Source organism: Ictidomys tridecemlineatus, chromosome 13, assembly GCF_052094955.1.
Source record: "Ictidomys tridecemlineatus isolate mIctTri1 chromosome 13, mIctTri1.hap1, whole genome shotgun sequence".
Lineage (NCBI taxonomy): Eukaryota > Metazoa > Chordata > Mammalia > Rodentia > Sciuridae > Ictidomys > Ictidomys tridecemlineatus.
In genome coordinates, this window is record NC_135489.1 from 77,128,715 (window position 1) to 77,155,854 (window position 27,140).

Sequence of the window (27,140 nt, forward strand, 5' to 3'; positions counted from 1 at the left end):
TTTTTTGTTTTTGTTTTTGCGACGTCAAAGACTGAACCCAGAACCTCACATTCCTAGTTCTTTTTTTTTAAAACTAAATTTGGAGGCAGGGTCTCACTAAGTCTCCTAGGCTGGCCTCAAACTTACAATCCTCCTGCCAAAGCTTTCTGAGTAAGAAGAATGCAGGTGTGTCCCACTGTACCCAGTTGATCCTTTTAGCTTTTTGATGTAGAGGACTCAGGACAGTGTCACTTCTTCATTTTCAGTCTTTACTTACCTTTCTATACAGATAGGACTTCAGAACAGAACTGGACAGAGATGGTGATGGGAGTGGTCTCCTACCTCATTACTGATTTTAGAAAATGGCCTCTAACATTTCACAGATGCTTTTCACAGAGCTAATGAGTTTCCTTCTATTTCTAATTAACTGTGAGCTTTTTTTCATGAATACCTGTTGATATTTCTCAAATGCTTTTTCTCAATCTATGCTTTATCTTAATTGCTAAATATCATAAATAAAATTAATTCTTTCAAATAGAAACCACCCTTACATTCCTTGGTCTTTTTTGACTACCACCTAGATTTCATCTATACTCATATAGATGAGTTCCTCATATTCCTTTCTCCCACTGTTTCTTTTATACTTAGGTATAAAGGGTACACAGGTATAAAATGATGTGAAAAGATGAGTTTAGAAGTAAATTCTGACTAGACTTGACTGTAGAATCATTTATATAAGATTGTAATGATCTGTTCTTTGCAAGTTCAGCAAAATGCCTGAAATGTACATCTTCAACATTTAAAACTATTCTAGCCCAAGATTTCTTCCTTTTTTTGTTGTTGTTGTTTGCTTTTGTTCTGTTTTGGTTTGGTTTTCTGGTGCTGGTTGAACCCAGAGACTTGTGCATGCTAGATAAACACTCTACCAACTGAGCTATATACCCAGCCCACTGAAACCAAAATTTCATGTTTACTGGCACAATTTTCTCAAGACATTTTCTTTTTATCTTCACAGTCTCTACACTGTCTATAATCTTGTCTTTTTTCATATGCAGTGTATGTATTATTAAATGCACTGTACTCCCTTGAAAGGGCTTGGCTAAGAATTTGTTCCTCTCTATTATAACTGTCTTCTTGCCTCTGAAAGTTCTCTGAACTTTCTTGGGTTTACAACTTTTCAAGATAACTTTTTAAGGTAAAGCTTAGTTATTTATTGTCACTGATTTTTCTCTTACTAACATATGAATTCAAGATTGTGAATTTCCCTCAAGTAACTCTTTGGCCAAATCTCATGTATTGAATATACAACAATCAATCCTCTTCTTCCCCTTCTTCTTTTTTCTCTCAGTAGTGGGGATTTAACCCAGGATCCTTTGCCACTGAACTATACCCCAGTTATTTTTTATTTTTATTTTGAGACACGGTATCACTAAGATGCTACAGCTTTCCTCAAACTTGCATCCCTCTTGCCTCTGCCTCCAGAGTCAATGGGATTACAAGATGAATTACCATGCTCGGCCTAATGATTTATGCTTAGAATTCTTTTTCCCCCTCTACAGTTCCTCCTCTGGCTCATGAGCTAATTAATAGTTTCTTTTAAATTGACAAATATTTGGTTTTGTATGTTGGCATATTTTGTTTCTAACTTGCCTATATTGTGAACAGCAAACGTGGTCTCTGTGTATCAATTTTCTGAAATTTAACAAATTTTGGGGGCTGGATAACACATTTTTTGTATTCATGAGAACAATAGTTTTCTCTGATCTGGGGTTAAGAGTTCATTAAACTAAACTTGGCAACCATGTTTAAATCATTATCTTTATTAACTTTGTAGTATTAACCTCATGATAAATTGAAGGAGATGAGTTGAAATTATCCACAATGATTATAATTTCACTGATGATAATAAATTAGCCAATTTTTCCGTATCATTTTATCTGTATATACACAGGCTTAGGGATATGCTTCCTGAAAAATAACCTTTCATCATATATAGTAACTCATTAATAATGACTTTTTTTTTTACCTATCCCTTTCTTTTGGTTAGCAATCTTCTGGTACAAAGATAGCTACACAGGATGTTGCCATTATTAACAACACATAACTGGGGATTTTAACTTTAATAGCAAGTTTAACTGACTGATATTAATGGTAACCATTAGCCATATTTCAACAGCATCTTACTTAGTTTGTTCTTAATTTGTATGCTTCTTTTTTCTCTTTTTTTTTGTTTTTGTTTTTGTTTTTTTGGTGGCACTGGGGATTGAACCCAGGTCCTTGTCATGGCAGGCAAACATTCTACCAACTGAACTATATCCCCAGCCCTGTCCTTCCATTTTTTAAGACTATAGGAACTTGTTGTTTTTTTTCTTCCTACTCCTTCTATCCCTCTACTCATTAGCAAGTTTTATGCTCCATTCTGGTTCCTAAATTTTACCAAGAATGCAAATACCTAAGTGTAATATCTTAAGCTCCCTACCACAGAATATAAAGGACTTTTTAAGTCCTTTAACCCTTAAGTCTCCAAATAACAATGAAAATTTCCTGAGCTAACCATGAAGCAAGCTGTCCAAGTTAGAACTGGAAACCAATCAATTTTAAAACTAAACAAATTAAAAGAATGGAAGGTAGAATTAATTTCAAATGAGGAAAAATAAAGAAATTAGAAGAAAACTGAGATTTGGGCTGGGGATGTGGCTTAAGTGGTAGCGCGCTCTCCTGGCATGTGCAGGGCACTGGGTTCGATCCTCAGCACCACATAAAAATAAAAATAAAGATGTTGTATCCACCAAAAACTAAAAAATAAATATTAAACAGTTCTCTCTCTCTCTCTCTCTCTCTCTCTCTCTCTCTCTCTCTCTCTCTCTCTCTCTCTCCCTCTCCCTCTCCCTCTCCCTCTCCCTCTCCCTCTCCCTCTCCCTTAAAAAAAAAGAAGAAGAAAACTGAGATTTAAAAAGGGAGGGTGGTCAGTGCTTAATTTCATTCTAGTACACACTATGAGCTAAAAATGCTTTTTATATTTTAAATAGCTAACAAAAAATTTAAATACTATTTCATGACACACGAAAATCTTATGAAATTAAAACTTCAGTATGCATAAACTTTACTGCAAAAAGAGCCATGTACATTTGCTTATACAAATGTTCAAACATGATCTGAGCTACCCTTTTCACTGTAATGTCAAAGTTGAGTAGCTTCAAAAGAGATCACATTGCCTGCAGAGCCTATCATATTACTTCTTTTAAGAAAGTTCGCCTGCCTCTAGTTTTCACATATTAGGCTGGGCACAGTGGCCACTTGCCTGTAATCCCAGTGGCTCAAGAGGCTAGGGCAGAAGGATCACAAGTTCAAAGCCAGACTCAGCAACTTAGTAAGGCCCTAAGAAACTTAGTGAGACTCTAAATAAAATATAAAAGGGGCTAGGGGGACAAAAGGTAGGGGGGCAGCCCTAGGGATATGTCTCAGTAGTTAAGAGCCCCTAGATTCAATTCCCAGTATCAAAACAGTAGGTTAGAGCAAGGTACTTAAGTTTCTACATGCCTTTCAAAATCTCACTGAACATCACAACAGATACCTTAAAATTTTTAAATCTACCAAAATGTGGCAATAATGAAATATTATTAAGAAATACTGAGGAGCTCTTGGAGAATAAAAGGAGACTAGATCAAGAAGTAGAGGAGAAAAGCTATATTATATCACAGAAAAGAAAAATGCTGCTGCAAAGATAAGTTCCAAGTTCAGAAACCATAAATGGAGATTCTGGAAAAAACATTAGGGTGACTTAAACAATGAGACCAATCTTAATTTAAAATCCAATATTTAAAAAGTTATAGGGAACATGAAATTTTACTTCCAAGACTGAGCTCTCTGATCGACATTAAACTAAATTCATTATCTGTCTCAGGAGAATCTGAACCTGAGGTTTAAGCTGGAAAGAGAAGCAGGGAGGGGCCTAAGACCAAACCAGCACAGGACACAGATCAGGAAGAAGAGGCAATTAAGTCCATGACCACTATGCAAATCAACACAAAAACTTTAAATTTTAGCCAAAAAAAGAGGGGTAGAGAGTAACGATACTAATAAAACCACACTGGGCCCTAAGAGGAAACAAATTCCACCAGCCAGTTAAGTAAGAAAGTACTTCTCTACACCACACAGGAAAATATGGAAAGCTTTACCATGCTCTATGAACAAAATAAACTTTTTTAACAAACCAAAAAAAAGTAACCAAAAAAAAAACAAAATTAAAACAATCTCATTTGTGATTACACCAGAAATATTCAAAATTGAATCCATATTAAAAACCACTTCCACCCCTAATCACAATGATCAGGTAGGGCTTATCCTAGTCATACCAGGACAGCGTAGCCTTGGTAAGTCAATTATTAAGATAACTCTGTATATTAAAGGCTAATTGAGCTAAATTCTAATAAATACTAACTGACATTTTAAAAGCATTTGGCAAACTTTGACATTTTTTCTTCAACTAAAAAACATTAACAATCTCACCAAAATTAAAACAGATAAGATTGCAACAAATGAATATTATAAAGGATCTTAGCCAATGTAAAAATATATATGTATTAAAATATGTAAGATTAAATTATTGGGATCATGTGCATGTACAAATATGTAACAATGACTCTCACTATTACGTATAATTATAAGGCACTAATAAAAATGTGGGAAAATAAAAGATAAAAATGCTTTATTCATTGATATTGATTGATAAGGCAATGAACACTTCATGTGGAAAATACAAATTAAGGAAGAGCAATAATGGAAGTTATTACTAAGCTGGACTGATAAAATAACTACATAAAAATTCAGTAACTGTCCTATGGACCTATGATAATAAGATTGCTATAAAAGTAGGAGGAAGATCACATTTAAAGGCATAAATGCTTAAAAATATAACTAGAAATAAATACTAGGGGTGAGGGGGAGAAGAACAAGACCAATGTAAAAAAAAAAACATTAAACTTCCTTGAAGTCATTTAAAAATGAATGAGAACACCACCCCAAATGAATGAACCTCCAAAACAGGAGCCATGCATACCATGTTTGGAAAGGTTTCAGTATCATAAAAATGTCCGAGTTTTGTGGCATTCCAATCAAAGACCCAACGGAATATATTTTCCCTCTTTGCTTTGCTTTAAAAAAATTTTTTTAAGTACTAAATTCGTCTGGAAGAACTAAAGTATGAGAATCAACAAAGAAAATCTTCAAGGAAAAGAATAACGATGGGAACCTTGAATTGTCCACATACTAAAAGTTTTAAATTTAAAGCTAATAAACTCAATTTAGGGTGGTACATTAAAAGACATTATCTGTAACACACTGAACAAAAGATTAACACACAAAATTCTTTTAGGGCTTGAGTTATAACTCAGTGGTAGCACACTTGCCTGTCACACCAGAGGACCCAGTTTGATCCCCAGCAACGTGGCCTGAAAAGTCTTTAAAATAAATATTTATTAAATAATCCTACAAAAGGATGAAGGATGTGAAAAGACAACTTACAGAGGGGGAAAGCATGTCTTAGTTGAAAAATTTCAAATTAATATGTTTAGCTGACCTTTTCTCTTGACAAAGAGAAGGGAGCGGGAGGAGTGGAACACAAGGGAAGATTAGGGAGGATGAGACTGATCAAATCATGCATATATAAGAATATGGCATAATGAATCCTACTATTATATATAATTATAATATACCAATAAATTTGTAATAAATAAATTATTATATTTGTGGGATACAATTTGATAGGACTTACAAAATAAAAAATTAACAAATGATACTTGGAATAGCAACTTCATGTTTAAGACTCTTTGTCTATGCAAAAATGTCTCTTATATAAAAGCTCTCTCTTGTCTAGCGAGGAGGTCCACAGAACAGAGTAGAGGAGAGAGTGGCTATGAAGTCCCTGATCAAGACCTCCAGAGACCAAGCAGGAAGCAGGTCTGATTTTATTGCGCAGTTACCATGTATATATACTCAGACAGTAGCTAAGCAGATTACAGGCAGCCACCAATACAAGTTTTTTGTTTTTTTTAAGAGAGAAGAGAGGAGAGAGAGAGAGAGAGAGAGAGAGAGAGAGAATTTTTAATATTTATTTTTTAGTTCTCGGTGGACACAACATCTTTGTTTTGCATGTGGTGCTGAGGATCGAACCCAGGCCGCACGCATGCCAGGCAAGTGCGCTACCGCTTGAGCCACATCCCCAGCCCACCAATACAATTTTTGCTAACTGTCCTTGCAGCAACTAATCGAGGAGCAGGCTGTGGAGCAAGCATAGGGACCGCAACACAGTTTCACACCCAGAGATGTGCCTAGTGAGTAAGCGGTCTGCCACTCACATGCCCAGCACGAGAAGAGTGGCCTGCCACTCCAATGCCCTTAACATATGGCATGTATGCAGTACTTGATGCACTTGTCCCCACATTAAAGGTCATTCACTGATTGAGTGTAAATAACAAAAACAGTGAAAAAATTTTTAAAACCTACAATGTTCATTAAATGAAGAAATGATTTAAAATCTTAGCTAACACTACATTAATATGTAATAGTAAAATTGAAAATTGATAACAATAAAGTACACTGCTACATGTACTATAATTCTAAGGAAATAGTATGACCATATTTATATAAAAAACAAAAAAATACAAATCCCTAAATTTTTTGTGTAGGAAGTTATTTAAAAGATATACAAATGAGGTATCTGTAATTATAAAATATTTCACATAATTTTTTAAATTAAACATGACATATATGAATATGTCAAAATGAACCTCACCATTATGCATAACTATAATGCACTAATCAGATTTTTTTAGAACTGATTTGGCTCATTTCTTTTTCAGTCAGTAACCAATTCCCTTAGATATAACCAGCATTTTGATTTAAGAGTAAAATGTTTCACAAGCCTTTGAATTTCTTATGCATATAGTCATATTGTATGCAGTCTTTTGTATCTAGCTCATTTTGCTCAACATACTGTCTGACAGTCATCCATGTTGTTGCACATATCAGTTTATTCTTTTCAACTGCTAAGGATGCTGTGTTAGTATGGATATATAGTTTGTGTGTCTGTTCAATCATTTATTTCCAATTTTTGGCAATTATGAATAAAGCTGCTATCAACATTAAAAGTAAATAAATAACAAATAAATTAGCCAGTTATTAGCCATGAGTAATAATATAAGTATATGACCAAAGTTTATACATAAAGACAATATGCAACTATTTATGTCTGACATTGAAGATCATCTTTGGCATGCTAAAAGGAAAATTTAATTATGCTTACCTATGTCATTAATCACCTCTCTTATTTTGGAGACAAAAGGTCCAACTTCACTGGCATGCATTTTGGCTCTTTCTTTAAGATCAGCACCTGCAAAGTATTTTATTTACAAATATAATCTTGTTTTAAACAAATTTTAAGGCAAAGAATGGAAAATTTATTTAAAATTAATACGAAACTTTAGAAGTCAACTAATTTTTTCATCTATTAAAGGAACTAAATTACCTTTGTTTTCCTTCCCGATGACCACTCTCAACAAGAATAAAATATTGGTTTTTTGTACAGCTATTACATGTTTAAAGCAACACTTTTCAAGCTTTCTAGCTTCAGGACCCCTTCACATTCTTAAAGTAAGAGACTATGTTTGGATGATACCAGCAATTATTCTAGTAGATAGGAAAACTAAGAAATTAGAATGTAATTATTCACTAAAAATACAAATAAACACAGTCATATAAGCATAAATGACTACAGTGTGGTGCCAGCACCTTTGTTCTCACATTCATTCTACCTTCCCACCACCATCTTAGACTCATAAATGAGGGGGTATACAAGGCATACATGTGGCTATCTACTCTCTTTTTAATCCATTATAGATTAATTATGACCACATATGATATCAAGTATGGCTAGAGCTGGGGCACGTGAACTCACCCACTTCCCAGGGGAGTGAGAACTGGAGCTAACAAGTCACATATCATACAGTCCACCAGTTCTCAGGTATACAAAAAATCTCTATCATGTAACAAAAAAATACTCAAGATAGCATTCAACAGAGCATATGCAGAACAGCAAAGAACTAAAAGTAATCTAAATATACATCAAAAAAAATAAAATTAGGCAACAGTTATTCAACAAAGTCACACACACACAACACACACACACACACAAGAAAGAAAAGAATTAAGTGTATAAATACAGATAAATCCACTGAATGAAACATGTATTTACAGAAAGATACACAGAATAATAACCACTTACTAAGTTTTTAAAACAAGAATATTACCTAAAGGAAAAATAGACAAATGGAATTACTTCAAACTAACAGCTTCTACATAACAAAGAAAATAATCAAAAGAGTAAAGAGACAACCTACAAAATGGGCAAAAATATGTGTAAACTATATAACCAGTAAGGGGTTAATGTGCAAAATATATAGAGACACAAACAATAGCGAAAGAATAAGTAATCTGACTAAAAAAATGACAAAGGATGTTAACAAAAACTTCTCATAAAAAGATGTATAAAATGTCAACAAGTATATGAAAAAATTTTCAGTATCACTAATCATCAGGGAAAATACAAAATTATAATTTTGTATCACCTCACACCAGTTAAAATGGCTATTATCAAAAATAAATGATGGGCTGGGGATGTGGCTCAAGTGGTAGCGCGCTCGCCTGGCTTGCGTGCAGCCCTGGTTCGATCCTCAGAAACCACATACAAACAAAGATGTTGTGTCTACTGACAACTAAAAAAATAAATAAATAAAATCTTTAAAAAAAATAAAAAAAATAAATGATAGCAAATGAAGAAAAAGGAATTCTTGAGCTCTATGAATAAGAATGCAAATTAGTACAGACATCATGGAGAAGTACAGGGAGGTTCCTCAAAACAACTAACAAGGCCCAGCAATCCCACTACTGGGCAGGTGCATAGCTCCTAATCCACACTTTCATTTTGCACTGTTTGTTACCCACAGTCATGACAGTCCAAAAATATTAAGTAGAAAATTCCAGAAATAAACAAGAATTCTTCAGTTTTAAATTATGCACTACTTGAGTTGTATGATGAAACCTTGCTTTGTCCTGTTCCATCTCACCCCAGACATGAAGACCTAACTCTGGTTCTAACACATTTCCTTTTTCCCAGAGTAACCACACTGTATACACAACACAATATTAGTCACTTAGGGGCTCAGTTTTGAGATGAACTGGTACAGACAAGCTGTTAATGTTCAAGTAGCCCCTATTTTACTTAACAATGGCCACAAACTATAAGAGAAGTGATGCTGACAATTCAGATATGCCACAGAAAAGCCATAAAGTACTCCCTTTAAGTGAAAGGTAAAAGTTCTCAATTAAAAAAAAATCATATACTGAGGTTCCTAAGATGCACAGTATGAATAAATAGGAAAAAATATACATGTATTTGTTTTTACATATTCATATATATTTACATATAGTCTTATTTAATTGTTTCACTGTTTTATTTAATAAATAACACACTTTTTCCAAATTGAAGGTTTGTAACAACTTGTGCCAAAAAGTCTTATCGGTGCCATTTTCTCAAATGCATATGCTCACTATGGGTCTCTGTGCCACCTTTTGGTAATTATCACATTTTGAACCTTCTCAGCACTTATATCTGTTAAGCTGATCTGTGATCAGTGATTTCAGATGTTATTATTTTGGGTCACCACAAAACAAGCTTTTATAAGACAAGCAAACTTAACTGGGACACAAATTGAAATTAGGCCAATTAATAATCCTACAATGCCCTCTAAGCATTCAAATGAAAATACGAATCATGCACACATTGCTTACACTGAAGCACAGCTTAGGAAGGCATGTTGAAAACTAAGAAAAACCAGGAGTTAGGTCTCTTGGACAAAAGTTGTGGATGCAAAGAGAAAATTCTTAAAGGAAATTCACAGTACTACTCCAATGAATAAACAAACGATATGAAAGTCAAAGAGCCTCATTACTGACATAGATAAAGTTCTAGTTGTCTGGATGGGGAAAAAAATTCAAGCCAGCTACAACAATCCTTAATCCTAATCCAGAGCAAGGCCCTATCTCTCTTCAATCCACTGAAAGCTGAGAGGTTAGGAAGCTCTAGAAGAAAAGTCTGAAACTAGCCCAGAATGGTTCATAAGGTTTAAGGAAAGAAGACATCTCCACAGCATGAAGGTGAGACAGCGTTGATGAAGAAGCTGCTGCAAGTTACCCAGAAGATCCAGCTCCGACCCCTCAGAAAGGTGGCTACACTGCCAGCAGGTCTCAAAACACAGATGAAACACCCTTCTCCTGGAAGAAGAGGTCATCTAGGATTTTCATAGAAAAGCAAAGTCATTTTCTGACTTCAAAGATTCAAAGGACAGGCTGACTCTCTTGTTAGGGAATAATGCAATTGGTGGTCGAATCCAATGCTCACTTTTGACCACTTCAAAACTCCTAGGGCCCTTGAAGAATTATATTAAATCTCTGCCTGTGCTTTATAAATAGAACAACAAAGTCTGAATGACAACACATCTGTCTACAACATCATTAAACCCAATCTACTGTTAAGAACTATTGCTCAGGATTAAAAACAAAAAAGATTCCTACTCACTGACAATGTACATGGTCACCCAAGAGCTCTGATGGAAATGTACAGTGATGCTGATGCCTGCTAACCAAACATTTATTATGCAGCCCAAGGAGGATACAGTAGGCTGAGGCAAAAAGATTGTGAGTTCAAAGCCAGTCTCTGCAATGGTGAGGTGCTAAGCAACTCAGAGAGACCCTGTCTCTAAATAAAACACAAAAAATAGAGCTAGGGATGTGGCTTAGTGGTAAAGTGCCCTGAGGTCAATCACCAGAACAGCCCCACACAAAAATAATTTCTCCAAGACACGTTATAATTAAAATGACTAACATACAGAGCAAGAATAAAATATTGAAAGCCTTGGGGCTGGGGCTGGGGCTCAGTGGTACAGTGGTTGCCTAGCATGTGTGAGGCACTGGGTTCAATCTCTGGCACCACATCAAAAAATAAAAACAAATAAAATAAAGGTATTGTGTTCATCTACAAATAAAAAAAACTATTAAAGATATATTGAAAGCCTCAGAGGAAAATGTCACATTTAGAGGAAAGCCAATCATAATTATTCTAATTTTCCAGCAAATTCTAAAATCAAGGAGAGTGTGGAATGAATGTGAAATAAAATAACCATCAACCATGATTACTATATCCTGCAGAGCTATGCTTCAGAGTTGAAGATGAAGTAGTTGAGCAAAATTAAAAGAATCCACGACTACTAAGCCACCACTACAGAAAATTCTTACATACTACAAACAAAAGAAATAAAAAACAGACCCCAAAGCACTCAAATAGTCAAATCTCACTTGAAAAACATCTAAGCAAATTAGAAACATGACCAAATTAAAATCAAAAATAAATCAAAATGGCAGAAATTAATAAACCTTTCTATATAATAACAATGAAGATAAATGGTCTCAACTTTCCAATTAGGAGGCATAGGGTGGCAGAATGGCTGAAACAACAAGATCCAATTACATGTTCTTTGCAAGACTCACCTTATAGGCAGACATACATGTATTACAAATGAAGCCTGAAAACAAGCAGGAATAGCTACTTTTATATCTGACAAAGCAGACTCCAAGCCAAAATTAATCAGAAGAGACAAATAAGGTCACTTCATACTGGTAAAGGGAACAATCCAACAAAGTCTAATGATAGTAAATATTTATGCACATGATTACATAAAACAGATACAACTCAACTTAAGGATTCAGAGACTCCAGTATGATAATACCAGGTAATTTCAACACACTTCTCCCACGAACAGATAGGTCATCCAGACAAGCTCAGTAAAGACTCATCAGACTAAAAATTATTATAAATCAAATGGATAGACATATATAGAATAATGCATCCAATAATGGCAGTATTCACTTCTTCTCAGCTACTCATGAAACCTCCAAAACAGATCACATTTTAGGTTACAAAGCAACTCTAAGAAAATAAATAATATATAATTCCTTGCATCTCATCTGATCATAATGGAATAAAGTTAGAAATCAACACACACATACACACACACACACACACACACACACACACACACACACAAAAGACTATTAAAACTATTTAAACACATGCACAGAGATTGAACAATACACTTCTAAATGATGAATAGGTGATAAAAAGTCAGGGGAGACCATTAAAAATTGTTAGAAATGAGATCAGTGATAAAACATACCAAAACCTCTGGGACACTACGAAGGCAAGTCTAAGAGGAAAGTTTATTCCCATGAGTACCTGCATGAGAGAATCCAAAAGATCCTTAAATAGACAACCTAATCATGTTCCTCAAGACCACAGGGGAAAAAAAGAACAAAAGAATTCCAAAATCAGTGGAAGAAAGGAAATAATTAAAATCAAGCTAGAATCAATGACATGCTGAATTTCTTAAAAAGCATGGGATCAATAGAGTTATTTAAAGAGACAAGCAAAATAGATAAACCCTTAGCCAAACTGATCCAAAGAAAAAGGGAGAAGATCCAAATTAATAAAATTAGACATGAAAAAGGAGAAATCACCACGGGCATCAGAGAAATCTGAAGAATCATAAAAGACTACTTTGAAAACTTATATGCCAATAAATTGGAAAACCTAAAAGAAATGGATACATTTCTAGACACAAATGACCTGCCTAAATGGAACCAGGAAGATATAGAAAACCTAAACAGATCAAAACCAATCAATGAAACAGAAGCAGAAATTAAAAGGTTTCCAATAGATAAAAAGCCCAGAGCCAAATGGATCTCCACTATATTCTACCAGACCTTCAGAGAACTAATGATAATGCTCCTCAAATTATTTCATGAAACAGAGTGAAACATTTCCAATTTCATTCAAAGAAGCCAGTTTTTATATCAAAACCAGATAAGAACAAATCAAGCAAGGAAAACTACAGACTAATATCCCTCATGAGCGCAGATGTAAAAATCATTAAAAATGTATTAGCAAATCATATTTAACAACACATTAAGAAGATTACACATCATAACCAAGATGGTTTCATTCCAGAGATGCAAGGCTTAACATATGCAAATGAAGAGATATGATTTACCACATGAATAAAATTAAGGACAAAAATCACAGTCATTTTCAAAAGATGTAAAGAAAGCCTTTGACAAAATTCAGCACCCATTCATGATGAAAACACTGAAAAAAAAAACTAAGGATAGAAGGAACTTACCTCAACATCATAAGACTACATAAACTCAAATCCAGCACCACAGTGAACAGGTAAAAACTGAAAGCTCTTCCTCTAAAATCTAGAATGAGACAAGGATCTCCACTCTTACCATTCTTATTCAATATAGTACCAGAAGTTCTAGCCAGAGCAATTAGACAAGAGAAAGAAATAAAAGAAATACAAATGAGAAAGAAATAAGTCAAATCATCACTGTTTACACATAATATGATCCTAAGCTTAGGAAATCTGATAGGTTCCACCAGAAGACTTACAGATTAATAAACAAATGCAGCAAAGTAGCAGGATACAAAATCAACACAGAAAAACAAGTAAGAGCTTTCCTATACAACAATTAGCTGAAAAAGAAATCAGGAAAACAATTTCATTCACAATAACCTAAAAAAATAAATAAATATCTAGGAATAATCTAAGCAACACGGAGAAAGACCTCTACACTGAAAATTTTAGAATACTGAAGAAAGAAATTGAAGAAGATAGTAAACCATGAAAAGAACTCCCATGTTTGTGGGTAGGCAGATTAATATTGATAAAAGGCCCTATTACCAAAAACAATATAGAGTTCAATGCAATCCCCACCAAAACACCAGTGACTTTCTTTACAGAACTAGGGAAAAAAGCTACTAAAATTTATTGAAAGACAAAATAGCCAAAGTAATTCTAAGAAAACTATACTGGAAGCATCACAATACCTGACATCAAATTACACTACAGAGGTATATGCATGGTACTGGCATAAAAACAGACACACTGACCAATGGGACAAAGTAGAAGACACAGACACAAACCCATATAGATATAGTCAACCAATTATTGACAAAGGCATGAAAAAATATGTTGGAGAAAAGACAGCATTTTAAACAAATGTTGATGTGGGAACTGGTTATCCATACTAGGAAGAATAAGACTAGATCCCTATCTCTAATCCTGCACAAAAGTCAACTTAAAATGGATCAAAGACATAGATGTTAAAACAGATAACTTCACAATTCCTAGAATAAGACATAAGATCAACAGTCCCTACATACAGGTACAAGCAATGACTTCCTCAACAGGATTCCTACAGCTCAGGAAATAATTCCAAGGATTAATAATGAGATAGCAAAAATTAAAAAGCTTCTGCATAGCAAAGGAAATAATTCAGAGCATGAACCGGGAGGCAACAGGAGGAAATCTTTGCCAGCTATTCTGCTAAAAGATTAACATCCAAAATGTGTAAAGAACTCAAAAACTTTACCACGAGAAAAAGAAGTAACCCAATCAATTACTGGGCAAATGAACTAAACAGATACTTCTCAAAAAGAGGAAATACAAATGGCCAACAAATAAATGAGAAAATGTTCAACATCTTTGGCAATTAGGGATATGCAAATTAAAACTACACTGAGATTTCATCTCACTCCAGTTAGAATCTCAGCCATCCAGAACATAAGCAATAATAAATGCTGGAAAGGATTTGGGCAGGAAAGGAACATTTTTACATTATAAATGGGACTGTAATTAGTACAATCACTATGGAAATCAGTATGGAGGTTCTTGAAAAGACTAAAAATGGAACTACCACATGACCCAGCTATAACAGTCCTTGGTATCTGTCCCAAAGAACTAAAGTCATCATACTATAATAATGCATGCATACCAATGTTTATAGAAGCACAAGTCACAATAGCCAAATAATCGAACCAGGCTAATGTCCATCAATGTTTGAATGGACAAAATAAATGTGGTGTATACATCACAACAGAGTTCTATTCATCCATAAAGAATGAAATTATATCATTTACAGGAAAACAGATGTAACTTAAAAATATTATGTTAAGTGAAACAAGCCAAACTCAGAAAGGCAAAAGTCATATGGAGATCATATATGGAACTTAGACAGAATAAAAAAAAAGAAGGAGGGTGCCAGTCTCATGAAAATAAGAGATCAGTAAAGTATATGAAAGGGACTGGGGAGGGAGAAGGACAGGGAAAGAGGAAATACTGGAGAAGGTTACTGACCAAATTACATTTTTATATCATGTACATTTGCAAGTATGTAATAACAAATCACACTATTAGATATAATTATAACACATCGATAAAGAATGGGAAATGGGGGAAGAAAGCACACCAAGAATAAATGCTGAAAGACAAAGAAAAAAGAAAATTGCAGGAGCTTACAAAGAAAAAAAAGATAAATATCTTTAAAAAGAATAAGACTGCTGACTTCTTAATGGAAAATGGATGGCATTTTTAACATGAGTAAAGAGAATATAGTAGTTTCTCTTTCCCACAACTGCTTTCTATAATTTTAGTTACATGCAGTTGGCCTCAATCTAACTTGAACAAAATCAGAGAAAAAAGAAAATACTTTCTCCATTTTAAATTGCACACTATTTTGAGTACCAAGACGAAATCTCACATCATCCTACTTCATCTCACCCAGAATGTGAATCATCCCTTTGTCCATCTTATTCACACTGTATGCCTGTTAGTCACTCAGTAGCCATCTCCATCATCAGATCAACTGTCTTGGTATCGAAGTGCTTGTGTTTAAATAACCCTTATTTTACTTCATAATGGTCCCAAAGTACAAAAGTTGTGAGACTAGCAACTGAAATATTCCAAAGAGAAGTTGTAAGATATGAGGGCTACATTTAAGTGAAAAAGTGAGAGGTTTCAATAGGGAAAAAAAAAACAGTAAACACAGGGTTCAATACTGTCCACAGCTTCAGGCCTCCAGTGAGGATCTGGAAATGATTCTTCTTTGGATAAGAAGAAATACTAAAATTAGGCTTCTCAACTAAGCAAACATCCTTCAAAAATGATAGTTTGCCGGCATGGTGGTAGCAAACCTGTAATCCCAGCAGCTCTGGAGGCTGAGACAGGAGGACTGTGAGTTCAAAGCCAACCTCAGCAAAAGCAAGGTGCTAAGCAACTCAGTGAGACCCCGTCTCTAAATAAAACACAAAAATAGGGCTGGGGATGTGGCTCAGTGGTCGAGTGCCCGAGTTCAATCCTTAGTACCAAAACAAAATACCAATAGTGAAAGGCACCAAAAAACAGACATGGTAGAAAAGATAGCTTTTTCAACAAATGGTGCTGGGAAAACTGGAAATCCACATGTAGCAAAATGAAATTAAACCCCTCTGTCTCACCCTGCACAAAACCAACTCAAATTTTATCAAAGACTTAGACACTAAAACACAGACCCTGTGTCTAACAGAAGAAAAGGCCCAAATCTTTACCATGTCGGCTTAGGAACCAGCTTCCTTAACAGGACTTTTGAAGCACAAGAAGTGAAATCAAGAATCAATAAACAGGATGGGATCAAACTAAACAGCTTCTTCACAGCAAAGGAAACATAACGTGAAGAGACAGCCTACAGAATAGGAGAAATCTTTACCAATCTCCAGGATATATAAAGAGCTTGCAGGCTAGAATTGTGGCTCAGTGGTAGAACACTTGCTTAGCATGTTTGAGGCAATGGATTCAATTCTCAGCACAGCATACAAATAAATGAATAAAATAAAGGTCCATTAACATCTAAAAAAATGTTTAAGAGAAAATAATTCAAAAAACTCAACACCAAAAAAGCAAACAACCCAATCAATAAATGGGCTAAGGAAGTGAACAGACCCTTCACAGAAGATACACAATTGATGGACAAATATATTTTAAAAAATCAATATCTCTAGTAATTATAGAAATGAAAATCAAAACTGCTATAAGATTTCATCTCCAGTCAGAATGGTAATTATCAGGAATACAAGCAACAGTAAGTGTTGGGGAGGATGGGGGAAGGGGAGAGGCACACTCTCGAACATTGCTAGAAGGACTGCAAATTGGTGCAGCCAATCTAGAAAGCAGTATGAAGAATCCTTGGGAAACTGGGAATGGAACCACCACCACTTTACCCAGTTATCCTACTCCTTGTTATACACAAAGGACTTGAAATCAGCATACGACAGTGACACAACCACATTGACGTTTCTACCAGCTCAATTTACATTAGCTAAACTAAAGAACCAACCTAGGTGCCCTTCAACAGATGAATGGATTAAAAAATGTGATCACACATACAGTGATATATTACTCAGCCTTAAATAAGAATGAAATTATGGCATTTTCAGGTAAATGGGTGGAGTTGGAGAATATCATGTGAAGCAAAATAAGCCAATCCCAAAGAACCAAAGGCTAAATGTTTTCTCTGATATGCAGATGCTAATCCACAATAAGGGGTTGGGGTAGGGAAGAATAGAGGTACTTTGGATTAGGCTGAGGGGAATTAATGAATTGGACATTATCACCCTATGTGCAGAGATGATTACACGACCTGTGTAACTCGACATCATGTACAACCAGAAGAACGAGAAGTGATACTTCATTTATGTATGATGTGGATTCTGTCATGTATAACTAATTAGAATTTTTAAAAAAAATAATAATGAAATAAAGACATTTACACACACACATAATTTTTCACCATAGGTCCACTATTTTTAAGAGCTGTAGCTTAAAATGCAAGGTAAAGGGATAAAAAAAATATGCAAACACTAACCAAATGGAAACCTGTAAAGATATCCTAATTTTGAAAAAAATAATTCTAAGGTTAGAAACATAACTCAAGCTAGAGGGTCACTATATAGTAATAAGTAAGATTATCTACTAAAAGTCATAAAAATTCTAAGTTAGCAATAGACAAGAGACAGCCCCCAATATACATAAATCAAAGACTTATAGAACCTGAAATAAAAAGTGACAAATCACTATCACAGTAGATTTCTAACAGACTCTCTTAGTAACTGACAAAACAAACAGGCAAATATCCTTATCAAATATTAAGAAATAAAAAATAGGGAAGAAAGAAATAGAGAAAACTAGGAAGTCCAAGACCATGGCACTATCAAGGGCTTCATGCTACTTCAACTCATGCAGGGAAGAGGAAAAGCAAGGGGAGAGTCAGGGAAGAGAACACAAGAGGAGAAGTTTCAGTGTATAAAAACCCACTCTCAAGGCAGTTAACTGAGCCCTGGGTTACTACCACAAGAATTAACCCAGTCCTAAAAGAAAGGCATAATTTAACCAAGCACAGGGTGAATACTGGTACTCTCAACAACTCAAGGCTTAAGTAGAAGGGTACCCAAGTTCAAGGCTGCATGGACAACTTAGAGAGACTCTCTCAGCACCCTGGGTTCAAGCCCCAATACTGAAAAAAACAAAAATAGTATAATCTCTTATTGACTTAATCATTTCTTAAAGACCAAATCCCAAAATCACCACAAAGAAAATCAAATTTCAATGTTATGTTTAGAATAAATCATATTCAAACCACAACAACTTTCCTGTAACTTTTTTCCTCATATAACCAGTGTTGATATCTTAAAATCGTTTGTTAACCTTGTCAGTTTCCTGCATCCACATATGTATATAACTGAATTAGTTTTTATTCAATTTCCTGTAACTATAAAGTGGTAGATTTTTCCAGACTGAACTTTCATTACAAGCATTATTAGCACAGAGTTGACTAAAGCATAAATATATTGTGAAACTGCTATTAAATGCTGAGTGTAAACATTTACCAATAATGCATCGGAATTAAGAACCATCTCCTCTCTTCCCATTACTTCATATACCCATGGATAATGATGCCACTAATACCAAATTGTTTTCCAAAGTGGTCTTCTCTGTACACTGCCACCAGCAGTGCACTGCTCTACCTTATCTCCAGTACGTGGCCCTGCCATACTTACTGTGATGGTTACCTTCATGTGTTAACATGATTAAGCAGATCAAAGGGTGCATCTAGGAGGGCATTTCAGGATGAGATGAGCATTTCAATTTGGGGTTTGAAGAACCGTGCTCCCAATCTGGTTGAACATCGTCTAATCTATTGAGGGCCTGAAAAGGCAGAAGAAGAAGGAATTCAGCCCTCTTTCCCCCTGCTTTATTGCTTGAACTCATTTCATCTTTTTCTGCCTTTGGACTGGAATTTACATTGTTGGCTCCCCTGGTTCTCAGGCATTTAGACTTGGATTAACTATACCCCTGGCTTTCCAAGGTCTCCAGCTTGCAGGTGTAGATTTTGGAACTTCTCCATCTGCATAATTGGATGAGCAATGCCTCATAATAAATCTCCTTTTATATCCTATTGGTTCTGTTTCTCTTGAACCCTTACTTATTAAACTGGGCCAACCTAGTGGATGAGAAATTAGCTACATTTTCCACAGTAGCAAAAGATGAAACTGCTCCCAAGTTTGTAAGCCTTACGGTGCTGTGAGTGAAGTCGTCACTTCTCAATCATTCCAGTGTTTGTATACATCTGGTACTAATTCGAGCACCCTGGTCTTTCCTGAGCCCACTCCACAATGGTTTTTATTCCCTCCATTCAAACCAAAGATCAAGATAAGATGACCAATGACTTTCACACAGCTAAATTTCCAACTAGATAGAGCACTAGATAGAGCATATGCTCTGTGTATCCCGGGATGAGCCCACTTAAGATCAGGAAAGTAGTATGTTGTTTTCCTTTCCTGTGCTGCTCCTAAGGGGTGATTGTATCATGGGTTTCCTGGTCTCATAAAATGAGCTGGGAAAGTGTCCTCTTCTTCTGTATGTATAAAAAAAGTGCAATCTCTTCCGTGAACATTTGGGTAACACCGTTATGGTTTAGAAATGAGATGTCCCCCAAAAGTTCACGTGTGAGAACATTCAGAAGTGAAATAATTAGACTATGAGTTGGATTAATACACTGATATGAATTAACTGTGGCAACGGTAGACAGATAGGTTGCAGCTGAAGGAAGTAGGCTACTGGGAGCACAAACTGGGATTTATAGTTTGTCCCCGGTGAGTTGAGCTCTCTCTCCGCACTTCCTTGATGCCAAGCTCAGCTTGGAACTGCTTTCCTCTGCCACATGCTTCCACCATATTCTGCTTCACTTGAGGCTCAGAGATATGGAGTTGGTCAACCATGGACATAAGCTCTGAAACCGTGAGCCAAAAGAAACTTCACCTCCTCTAAGTTGTTCTTATCAGGTCTTTTTGTCAGACCAGTGAAAAGCTGACTAAAACAGTTCTCAAAGCCAGGTGCTTTTTGTGTGGAAATATGTTTAACCACAGCATACTGTTCTGGGATTACTAAAATTTTCTAGTAAGTCAGTTTGGGGCAAGTTTTATTTTCTAGTAATTTATACATCCCACCTAAAATCCTGAATATTTACTAGAATAATTTTGTTCTCAATATTATCTTACCTATTTTGTATTTGTTCCCTCACCCATGATTAATCTTGCCAAATGTTTATTTGACTTTTCAAAGAATCAGATAGACTTTATTCTCCTGATTACTGAATTTGTGTTTTCCATGTCATTAGTTTAGACTCACTTCACTTCCTTCTACACTATTTTGAGTTTATTCTGTAGTTATTTCTGTCACTGAAATTGGATGCTTAGTTTATTCATGTAAGCCTTTCTTCTTTCCTAAAACACAGTGTATCACACCTGTAACTGTATTCCACAACTTTTAAAGTATTTCTGTAGGCAACTGGTTCTAAATATTTTCTAATTTACATTTAGATTCCTTTGCCGAGCTGCGAGTTATTTCCAAGTTATCTTAAAATTTCCTAACGTAAGAGACTGTACTTAATTATCTTTTTTTAAATGAGTTATACTATAACTGCCTAGGGTGACAGAATGTGCTCCAATGATTGCAGTTCTTTGAAATCTGTGGATGTTTGTTTCATGGCCTAGCAGACAGTTAATTTCATAAATATTCCATGTGTACTTGAAAAGAATTCCTTGTCATCAACCACTACGAAAAATGATCCATATACGTGCCTAACATTAACCCTCAGCAGACTAGGCAAAATAGTCAACACTCTAGAAGAAGGGGCCAATGGACTCTTGATTTTGTTTAATATTTAGTCATTTTACAAATAATGTAAGGAAAAGTAAAAAGAAGGTGAAAATTATTAGTAAATATAACAAAAAATTAAACACAGCAAAATTGTATTTTATTATACATCTTCCTGGTATATGCACATAAATCTATATTCACACACCCTACATATACATACACATATGCAAATATATGCATATATGCTCACAGATATACCCAAACACACATAAAGGGATGAGTCATTTGAATCAAACTGTTTAATTCATGCATGAACCTGGAATACACAGGTTTATAAAGACTGACTTTGTAAATATTTCAATAGATATATTTCAAATATATCTCTAATAGATATATATTTACTCTTGGTTCATCTTGCACTTGCAATGTAGAAATGCAGTGCTTTGGAAATGATGATGGCTCAATTTTGTTGAGAAGACAGTGGAAGACTTTGATCCCTGACTTCAAAATATTTTCACTGTTAGATTTATAAAGTCAGAATAATCAAGCCAATGATTAGTTTTTATTTCTGTGCCATCTATTTCTTTCCCATCCCCTTTGTACACACATTTGCCTTCCTATACGTAAGTTACAAGCTACATAATGTAAATGTTCATGCAGACACCACAGAATATTTAGGAATACTATTGTACACATCCTCTTAGCTAAACCATGAGGTCCTTCCCATTGCCTTTGGAAGCTCCACAAAAGCAGAGGTTATTTCTGACTTATTTATGGCTACATCCCCAGATCCTACAACTGTACCTGACATGTAGAAGGCACTTCAAAAAAAGTAAAGAATGAATGAAATACATGTTTTCTTGTTAATTGGGCCCCAATGAAAACAGGTGAGAGCAGAAATTTTTAAAATCCGTAAATACTAACCATCTATTGAATATGACCTTCAACTTAGCATCTATGCCTCTCATTATGTTTCCTAATGTTGCCTTATTTTTGTTCTGGTGTCTGCCCTCATTATTTCCCCATCCACATATTGGAAAAATTAACCTACTCCCCACCCCTAGGGGTAGGCCCCAGTTGACTTGAGCTAATCAGGATAGTCCATTCTCCTAAGCAGTCAGACCAAGATCTGCCTGAGAGCTACAGGTTTTAGATTGGAAGTATTCTCTTCCCATCAACAAGGTCATATGTGGATGTAAAGCCCAGAACTGCAGAAGCTTCAGGCTACCAAGCTGAGGATAAAGCTCAAGTACAGAGGAAAGACAAAGGAATTACAGAAAAATTTAGACTCTCTGGATTCAGGCAATCCTAGCAACCTTACAGTTTAAGTCAATTTTGATCATTTTTTCTGTTATGACAATGAGAACTCACCATCTCCTAGATGATGATTTATGAATGATAAATTGGTTCTGCTTCAGTTCTTATCTCTTCTCAATAAACGGATCTTGATTGGTAGAGACTGTTATTAGTCTCAATTATTACAGGAAATTTTGAGATAAAATTTGGACTAGGAGGAACCAAGTGATGTTAAGGAGCATTGCCTTCTTGGTAAGACATGACTACCCTCACAGCTTCTCGAGCACTAAATTAACACACATCTCCTCATCTAGGATCCGAAGTCACATTTAACTCCCATTCAATATAAAACTTGAATCTTTAAAAATTATCAAGTAAATTTTTTATAGTACCTCCACAGTTGGTATAAAGAACACTGTCATCGAATTCTATCAGAATTTAAGACTCTAATAAACAGGACTTCATTTTTTTTCCTTAAAATAAAGTATCCTTTTACCAACCAAAACAAAAACCTCCCACTCTGTCCAGCACCCCAGCCTCACTGGCATACTTCAAAGCTTCTCTACTAAAAGTGACATCAGTTCTCCCTCTCCATAAGGACAGGATCAATTCCATACACATGCAAACTGTGGTAACCTCTCCATCTTGAAAATGCCTCAATAACCACTCATACACACCTAGGTATCATCACATTTCTATGAATATGAAATGATGCCCAGGAGGTACTGCTAACTACAAAACACATATACACACACACTGCAACTTATGTAAGAAAGAATGTAAGTAGGTTAATAATTTTGCAAAAGGAAGCATATGAAGTATAATCTAGAGACTAATGACATCCATTAACTCCCTTAAGGATGAGAACTAGAGGAAAGGGATTGGAAAGAGCAAGATACTTCTCTTATCTCTAACTAGTTTTGACTTTTGAAACCAAAGTTAATATTTTATGTATTGAAAATAAAATTAACAAGAGTACATACACCTAACTTTAATTTCAATAAATAAAACAACTACAATGAAGGAGAAATAACATAAGTAACTTTCAAAACAATACTGCTAGTATCACCTATGATTACAGATCATATACTCTCAGTCTAAATAAATAAATAATAAGCTCTGGTTGGAGGGTTTTGAATCAGCAATTTGTTTGTCAGAGTGGTTTGGATCAGCAATTCTGAAACTCCTTCTGAGTATGACAGGACTGAGCTGGCAACACAAATATGGAACGGGAGAAGTGCGAACTCTGCGGTGTTGAACTAGAAACACAGGTGTCATATGAACTCATGGTTTTCAATGTATAAATAAGGAATTGATTTAAATACATGTGTATGTATATAATATAGAATTTATCTATTTCTTAGCTCTGTCTCAGGAAAGGGCCTAGTAGCAAAGACAATGAAACAATAATGAGCACATGGAGCTCCCAGACCTTGATTCCTCAAACCCCATTCCCCACTAAACAAAACCAGACACCCGCAACTTGGACTGAGATGGAGTAATGGTACTGGACCATCTCCTCCAAACACATGAAAGGATTGCTTTTAATGTGAGTAAATTAGATTGGCATTTTTTAAAAAAATATTTTTTCAGTTATACATGGGCAGAATATCTTTATTTTGTTTATTTATTTTTATGTGGTGCTGAGGATTGTACCCAGGATCTCATGTGTGTGAGGCGAGCGCTCTACTCTTGAGCCACAACCCCAGTTCTAGATTGGCATTTATTAACCATGTTGCCTTTACTTTTACAGAGAATATAAAAATACTGACTACCTTCATCTATCTCAATCTTATTTTGTCCCCAAAAGTCCAAAGTTACTCACATGGAAATTCTCCTCAGGGGGGGTTTGGAAACCATAAACCTCAAGATCATTCTAATTGGTACTCACTTTCCAATCTAACATTCATCCACATGAGCTGTCACTCAACAAAATATTTCTTGAACTATGAGTAGTCCAGCTGTTTGCAGATCAGTGAACACTTTTACTACAGGCCAAGACATAACACCTCCACAGCCAGACATCTCTGGCTTCTTCCCTCCACCCAATGTCTCTCACCCTGGCTCCTGCAGCTGCAGAGGGGCCAGGTTCCAGGGAATGGACTGGTTTAAGCAAAGAGGAGAGAAAATAACTGAGTCAGGACCATGGGTCAGTAAACAGCAGCCGAGACAGGCCAGTCTTACCCAAGCGTGAGGTATGAAAAGAGTGAAAATTTAATCTAACTTAAGGTTCAGAGACTGGACCTCTGGGATGTGAATAGGATTAAATAAGGTCATCAGGGTGCAGCCAATTAATGAATCTGATAATTTTACATGAAGATGGAGAAAGACCAGAAGATACATACACACACATACTCCCTGCCTCTTGCCATGAGATGCTCTGCACTACCTCAGGACTCTGTTAGCAAGAAGACCATCATCGAAAGAGGCTCCTAGACCCTGTACCTCCAGAACTGCTGGCCAAAATAAATCTCTTTTCTTTATAAAGTATCCTGACCCAAGTGTTTTGTTACAATAACACAAAATGGACTACTAATACAGCCCTCAAGAATGGTCTTCACTTTTCTAAGGGGTTTTAAAAGTAAAATAAGGAATATGTGATGAAGTTTGTAAGGTGGCCAAAAGCCTAAAATATCTGGCCTATGACTGAAAAATGTTTGCTGATAGCCAGAATAATGCCACTTCCCAGAGAAACCCATAAGAAAGCAAATGCCGCTGCTCAAGATCAACTGCCAAGAATCGGCTAATAAAAAGGTCACTTTTTTCTAAGTTGTTTAACTCTGCTTTTCTAGCTGGAGCTCTCTCAATCCTGACCCAGCTCAAGAGCTGACTCAGCCTGCTTCTCGGAAGACCCTCTTGCTCCTCGCTGCCCCAAGGCCCTCCTTACAACCCAGCCAGTCAGCTTGGAGTGAGGAAACTAAGGGAAAATAGCTCAGGTCTTCTGATCATCTGTCCACCTTCCAGAGCAGCCTATTCTCTGCTCACCCCCAAGCAACTCTGCTCTTCCAAAGCATCTCTGTTATTGGAGGCAGTGAAAGAACTGAGAATCCATTTGGACCTGTGTCTAAATCACATTTCCAAATCATTTTAACAGTAAGTAATTAAACTGATACTTTAATCCACACCAGTCCCCACTTCAAATTCATGAGGGGAAGAGAGGGGTCAGCTTTTACTGGTACCCTAGTTATAATCTCCCATCTGTGAGACTCTCACACTATCTCAAGAACAAGTCATTCTTCTTAACCACACAAGCCACCTGTGTAACAAAGCTCATTTTATTTAATCATGACACTTTGCCAATGTTACTTCCTCACCATTCAAAACTGTTGACACAGCCGTCCTGTGAACTACTTGCTAAACTACCTTCTATGGTCCACGCATTGTTCTGGCAATAGGCCTTCCCCTGAAGGCAGGGAAGAAGCCTAACTATGGGTGAGGGTTATAAATAAGTAGTGATAATAATAGTGATAATAAACCGTGAAAAATAAATTGAGGAACTGAAAAGTTCAAAGATGAAGTTCTAAATACAGAAAAACACGACAGAATTGGGGGAAGCAGGGAGGTCTGCTTCAGTAAAAGTGATGAGAACCACTTTCTATGACATTTGAGCAGAGGCTTTTCCAAGCAGAGGGAACACAGAGCAATGAGCCCAGGAGGAGAATGAGCTCTGGCTGGAACAGAGTAAGAAGGGAAGTGGACAGGAGGAGACAGCAAGCAGCGAGAGCCTGAGAAGAAGGTGAAGGCCGCAGTAGAAGACACCTCACACATTTGGCATCATTTTCCCCCGCTGCTGGACCACAACCACAGACTCAGAGGGACGACTCGGCAGCTCTAGGCAGAAGTCTGAAATGGGCTGGCGTGGCTGCCTTCCTCCCAGAAGCTCCGGATGTGTGTCTCTGCCTCTTGGGCTTCTCCAGGCTGTCTGTATTCCTTGGCCCAGGGCCCTTTCTTTGCATCCCTATAATTTCTGTTTCTCTCGTCATTTCTCCTTCTCAGCTTCCTTCTGTCTCCTCTCATGTAGACCCTTGATTTTACACTGGGTCCTTTCGGTAAATCAAGAAAACTCCTCTCTGCCAAGTCCCCTTTAGCATGTAAGGTCACATGTTCACAAGCTCCTGGATTCAGACACAGCAGCTCTGTGAGCCTTGGATTCTGCCTCCTGTACACTGTATTCCTGGGGACTGAATAGGAGAATGAGGTGATCCATTATTATTTACTTTTTTACAGGCAATATTTAGTTCTTCCTTACTTTTAGCCAGTGGATAAACTAGAAATGGTAACAAGCTAAGTAGAGCACTCTTCTGACTTCTGTGAGTCCATCTAGCAAACTCCATGCCGGACACCAATCATGGTACTGCAACAGTGTCCACTTTATGCTTTGAATATACACCTTGCTGCTCTAATACTACAATTTATTGTTTAAATGGACATTGTTTCTTTCTCTTCCTCTCTGCCTGCTCCTTCCTAATCTCTCTCTCCATCCCTAATATCAAGGGAAACAGAATTACCTTTCTTCCCATCCTGGGCAGAGTTATCTGTCCGCAGTAGACACCCACCATAGGAACAAAGTCATCTAGGCTTTGAGGATGGCACCAAAAGATCTCAGAAATGACTATCTCCCAAATTAACAAGTGAATTACGACTCTTGACATCTAGACAGAACCTGTGGAATGTAGCCTTTGAGTCACCTCTTTAAACGCCCCCTGTTCCTGCTGATGGGGA

General features: G+C 36.2%; 1 protein-coding gene across 1 annotated transcript in view; it reads right to left on the reverse strand.

Moving 5' to 3' along the window:
• Window positions 1-27,140, reverse strand: part of LOC144369703 (methylglutaconyl-CoA hydratase, mitochondrial-like) — a 54,076-nt gene that overhangs the window by 18,173 nt on the left and 8,763 nt on the right. Inside the window, exon 3 of the mRNA XM_078029829.1 lies at window positions 7,283-7,369. Coding sequence (XP_077885955.1) covers window positions 7,283-7,369 — 87 coding nt within the window. The remainder of the gene's footprint in view (window positions 1-7,282; window positions 7,370-27,140) is intronic.